Source organism: Octopus bimaculoides, chromosome 4, assembly GCF_001194135.2.
Source record: "Octopus bimaculoides isolate UCB-OBI-ISO-001 chromosome 4, ASM119413v2, whole genome shotgun sequence".
NCBI classification, from domain to species: Eukaryota; Metazoa; Mollusca; class Cephalopoda; order Octopoda; family Octopodidae; genus Octopus; species Octopus bimaculoides.
The window spans coordinates 106,018,756-106,024,564 of NC_068984.1; the positions used below are offsets into that span (position 1 = coordinate 106,018,756).

General features: G+C 36.0%; 1 protein-coding gene across 1 annotated transcript in view; it reads right to left on the reverse strand.

Annotated features, from left to right (window-relative positions):
- Positions 1–2,866: 2,866 nt before the first annotated feature.
- Positions 2,867–5,809, reverse strand: part of LOC106879427 (focadhesin) — a 260,907-nt gene continuing 257,964 nt past the window's right edge. Inside the window, exon 37 of the mRNA XM_052967658.1 lies at positions 2,867–3,101. Coding sequence (XP_052823618.1) covers positions 3,013–3,101 — 89 coding nt within the window. The 3' untranslated portion in view covers positions 2,867–3,012. The remainder of the gene's footprint in view (positions 3,102–5,809) is intronic.

The window sequence follows — 5,809 nt, forward strand, 5'->3', positions numbered from 1 at the left end:
TCTAGTTCTGGTAGTGATTCAGCTATAAGAACAAGGTCATCAGCATAGAGGAGCTCCGAAGGGCAGCTTGTCTTGAATTCTTCTGTTATTACCTGAAAAACTATGATGAACAAGAGGCGGGCTGAGCACTGATCTTTGGTGAACCCCTACTGGTGCACTGAATTCTTTGCTGTACTCATGGCCAACCCTCACCATACTGGTAGCATTCCTGTACATAGCTTGTACAGCTCTCACCAACCACTCATCTATCCCTAGTTACCACATGGACCACCAGATAAGGGATTGGGGGTCCTTGTCAAAGGCTTTCTCCAAGTCAACAAAAGCCAAGCACAGAGGTTTATCTTTGGCTAAGTATTTTTCCTGCAGCTGCCTCACCAGAAAAAAAAAAAGCATCAGTGGTGCTTCTCCCTGGCACAAAACCAAACTGCATCTCACGTAAGCTAATTCTCTCCCTAACTGGTTGGGTTATGACTCTTTCCATAACTTTCATCACCTGCTTCAGCAATTTGACACCTCTGTAATTATTTCTATCTAATGCATCACCTTTACCTTTATAGCAGCTGACTATGGTACTGCTACACCAGTCATTGAATATGATTCCTTCATGAACTAACTGATTTACAATACGGGTGACTAGATCATAAACCTCAGTGGAGATTCCTGATGGGCCAGGGGGTTTTCCTGTCTTCATATCCTTAATTGCTTTATCTACCATGGAACTGTTGATTTGGGTAGCTGGTCCCTCAATTGGATCAACATTTGGCAGACTCTCCTCTCACCACTCATTCTCTACGTTTAGCAGTCTTTCATAATGACATTTCCAAGCCTCTTTCTTTGCAGTATCATTACATGCAAGTGCATCATCATCCATAAGTATACATTTCTCGATTATGACATCACGATTTTCTCTTACACACTGTCTTGCAATCCAAAACACTTCAGTTCTTTTGGTTCTCACATCACTGAACATAGGCAAACTTCTTTTTTGCTTTTCCCTTGGCTAGATATACTTGTCTCGAAGCATCCCTTCTGGTTGATACAGTATTCTGGTACCCCCATTCTTCCAGGCTTGTTTCTTAGCTCTAATGGCTGTCTACTGCATCATTCCACTACCACGTTATCCTAGGTCTGGATGGGACTTTGCACCAGCCACAGATTTTATCTGTGACACTCAGCAAGCTGTCCTTCGAGAATTCCCAGTTGCCCACTATGTCCCAAGTCTGTAGCACCTCCTCCCCTTCATCAAATTTCTCAATTAGGATATCTCTAAATCTCTGACCATATGAAGGGTCCTTAAGCTTCCAAATCCTTCTTTTCTAGATTGGAGTCTGAAGTCACTAATGACTAGTCTATAATGCAGGGGTACATTCTTCACCAGGCAGGGTTTTTTATTTGGGAGCAACCATGCATCCCGCTGTTTGGTGAGAATGTAATCAATCTGGCTAGCACAGACACCTGATTGGTAGGTTATCAGGTGGCTGGCTTCCTGATGTTCATGTTGCAGATCAAAAGGTTATTTGCATTACAGAACTCCAGTAGCCTTGTTCCCTCATACACACCATGGCCATCATGCACACCATGGAAGACACCAGGCTGCCATCAAACATGCCCATTGAAATCCCCAGCCATGAAGAGATCATTGTCACTCGTCTTTGAGGTAGCCTGTTTGAGGGGCAAAGGCAGAGATAATTGTCACTATACTGCTCTGTAAGACTAGCCTAAGCTTAAGTACTCTATCACCCATTCTGGATACCTTTATGACCTTATCCACCAATTTCTCTGCAAGAAGTATGCTCACACCACCTATCCCATCACTGTTTCCTTCCCAGAAGATTTTATACCAATGTATTTTGCCTGTGAGGAATCTGGTTGAAGCTCCTCTCCACCTTATCTCTTGGATGCAACATACATCAAAAGTATGAGGGAACATAACTTAATGTTAGGTGCCCCACCAATGTTAAAAAACTGTATGTCAGAGAGGTCTCCATCAGTACATGGTATAATGATACAATCTGACAGGAAGCTTCCAATCCAAGAGACAGAAGACTGGTGGAACCAACATGCAAAGAGTTCAGCATGCCAGACAGTAGTGAATAACTATTGGCATCAAATGTCAAGTGCAGCAACATTGTTTTCACCAGTTGACCTTCTTATACAGACGCCATACTGACAGGAGATTAAAGGTGTTGAAGAATGTTGTTATTAATGATTGCTTCATCTCCATTGAGGTGTTGGGAGGTAAGGTCAGAGCACTTGCCCTTCATGGAAATGTGATACACAACAGTAAGTTTCCAAAGATTATTTTTCTTCAGCATCTGCTAAGTTAATCATATATTTAAGAGTAGCTTGACAACATTTTAAGAAAGATATGAACAAAAATTACTTAAACTAATTACCACCATTAATCTAGAGATTTTATTTCTTATCTTTTACTTGTTTCAGTCATTTGACTGTGCCCATGCTGGGGCACCATCTTGAAGGATTTTAATTGAATAAATCAACCATGATACTTATTTTTTTTAAAGCATGGTACTTATTTTATAGTTTACTTTTGCTGAACCACTAGGTTATGAAGGTGTAAACACCAGTTGTCAAGCAGTGGTGGGGAACAAACATAAACACAGACGCACACACACACAAAGATTTATACATATATACATGACAGGCTTCTTTCAGTTTCCTTCTATCAAATCCATTCACAAGGTTTTGATCAACCCGAGGCTATAGAAGACACCTGCCTAAGGTACCATGCAGTGGGACTGAATCTGGAACCATGTGGCTGGGAAGTGAGCTTCTCACCACATAGCAACACCTCAGCCTACTTACTGATTTTGGGCAACTGAAGGAAAAGAACAATATTTTGGGGATAGATTTTATTTCCAAAATATATTTGAAAGAGGCATTTTTATTTTACTTTATACACAACAAAAACAAACGCTTTGGTAATTCCTCAGAAAGTTAGATGCTAACTTTATATGAAAATGTTGCTTAGATCTTGTTACTCTTGTTCTTTTACAGTTGGTTCAAGTAAATCTTAAAAACTTTGTTCCAGACTGATGCCCTTTTGAATTCTTTGGTATTCCGCAAGTTGCACAAACAATCTATAGAAAAAAAATGCATATAATGGTATTAATATTTAGAAAAAAAAAAAACAATTTACCAAGAGTTATGGAATATGAAGTAGAGATTTTCATACATAAGTGAAGTATTTGAGTTGTGAAAGAAAATGATTGTGGATTGCAATCGGCCATGAAGTTTCACTAAAACATGATATTTAGCTCACTATGTAATAACTATAATTATAACTTGTATGAGTATGAAGCATTAAGTAATGCTTAATTCTATTTATCAAAACCTGAACTCATACAAAAGTTCTACAATTGGCTCGTTAGAAGTGCAGCAAAATTGTTGATTCATATTAGTTAAAAGCTAATTATCTAGATCTTATTGCACTGGAAATAGCATGAAAATAATTAATCAAATTTTTGAAGTTGATAATTAAGAGAACAGGTTTAGCATGTAAGGATTGATGAATTTTACCATATTACCAACGTTTGTCTTAATTAGTCCTAATATTTGACTAATTGTCAAATATTTATCAGCTGTATTTGTGGTTCAAATACAGTAAACCATATCTGGACAAATGAAAGATTAAAATAGTTACATCTGAATTCTCTAATCTGATATACGATAGTAATATCTTCAAAAGTATAACTATAAGTGTCACCACTTTTCATCTACGCTGACAGCTTCTTAAGAGCTTAAGAATAAACTTGATAATTAAATTTATGTCCAAAGATAGAGGTATAGATTATGTCCAGAGACAGGAGTAACTGAAATTGTTAGTTGTTGGCACCAAATTGAGAATCAGTGATTCATCATCGTGAATTTTAATCCTATGCCTCTAATTTGATATTAGTTATTGTATATCTTCAAAAGTATATCTATGTCACCCCTTTGCAAACTGTACTGAAAACTTCAAAGGAATTAAAGTACAACAAATTAAATTTATGTTCAGAGATAATAGTAAAGATTGTGTTCAGAGATAAGAGAAATTGAAAGTGTTAGGTGCTGGCACTAAATTCAAAACCAGTGATTCTAAACTTTAAACTCTGCCTAAATTGATTTAACTTCTTTACATTTTAGAATTTGTAATATAAACTACTGTATCAATCAGAAATAGCAACTAACATTTATCAAATTTTACTATAATTTGACAGTAAAATAAACATTGACAGTGTAGTGTCATGACCAGAATTTTAAAAAATGGAAGATATTTCATGAAAATCAAGAAAAGACATCAGTTCTAAAAACCCATGTGATCCAAAACTATATTAAAGAGAAGAACTACAAAGATTTTACAAAACGCTCGATAAAAATTTTGGTTTGTAACCATTTAGCATTCAGACTATCTTGTTAAATGTAATAATTACTTATTCACATTTTTTAATTAATCTTGCATTATGTTGTAGTTTTGAGATTTTGATGATGTGATTGTTTATTTTTGCATAATGATGTTGTAGGGTAGATGTGAGAGGCCGGATCTGGCCAGTTTGAGCTTAAAACTTGTAGAATATTTGTGCTGGATATGGCTGGTTTAAATGCTGAAGGGTTAATGTCTAGAATATTTCATTGGAAGTTAGGTACCTTACTATGAGTTGCAGGCAATAATAGCTTTCAGGAGAAGCAGAAAATAATACATATAGAACACTAATTAATTATGAATATATAAACATAGGATAGAAGTAATATAATGGAATATCTTATTTCATTTGTACAAATTTATTCAACCTCACTATCTTGACATTTAGATGAGAAAATTATGTATAAGTGTTTTGGTTTACTTCTGGTATTGTATATGTGTGTTTTTGTGCTTTTAAATGAATTTCTGAATGTCAAAGTTTATATAGGTAAGTCTGCAGTAATGTTCTTGGTTACAGTTATGTATGTATGTATGTATGTATGTATGTATGTATGCATGCATATATGTATGTATGCACGTACGTATGTTCATATGTACGTATGTACGGACATATGAATGTACGTATGTATGTATAACTCAGAATTGGAGCTTAGCAAAATTGGGGCAATGTTGCTGTCTTTGCAATGTATTATATGTATGTTTGTATGAATATATGTTTATTATCATCATCATCATCATTTAACATCTGTTTTCCATACTGGCACAGGTTGGATGGTTCGACAGTAACTACCAAGTCAGAAAACTGCATCAAGCTATGTTGTCTGCTTTGAGGAGATGGTGCTGGGGATTGTACAACAAATCACTAGTTGTCTCAGCCTTTTGTCATCTCATATGAGGATCAATATTGGAAGATCATTTTTCACAATTTTGTTTTGCATTTTCGTGGGTCTTCTTCTTTTGTAGGTTCCTTTCACATTTAGAGATTGGCACTACTTTAAGCAGGTGCTTTCATCCTTATCCATCATATGACTATATCAGCACAGACTTCTCTCTAGCACACAACGTTTGATGCCACTTATGCCCAATTTTCTTCTCAAAGCTTTTACACTTTGTAGTAAATGCACAGTGCATTGCACTTCGAGTGAAGCATACTGGCTTCATTTCTTTCAAGCCATTGCATATCCTCTGCATGCATTGTCCATATCTCACTGGCATGTGGCATAGCTGTTCGTAAACAGGAATCATACAATCTGCCTTTTATGCTGAGGAGAGACCCTATTTAACCAAAAGAGGTAATACATGTATGGACAGATGGACATTATAGATATAAATATGTGTGTGTACAGGTGTATATATATATATATATATATATATATATATATATAT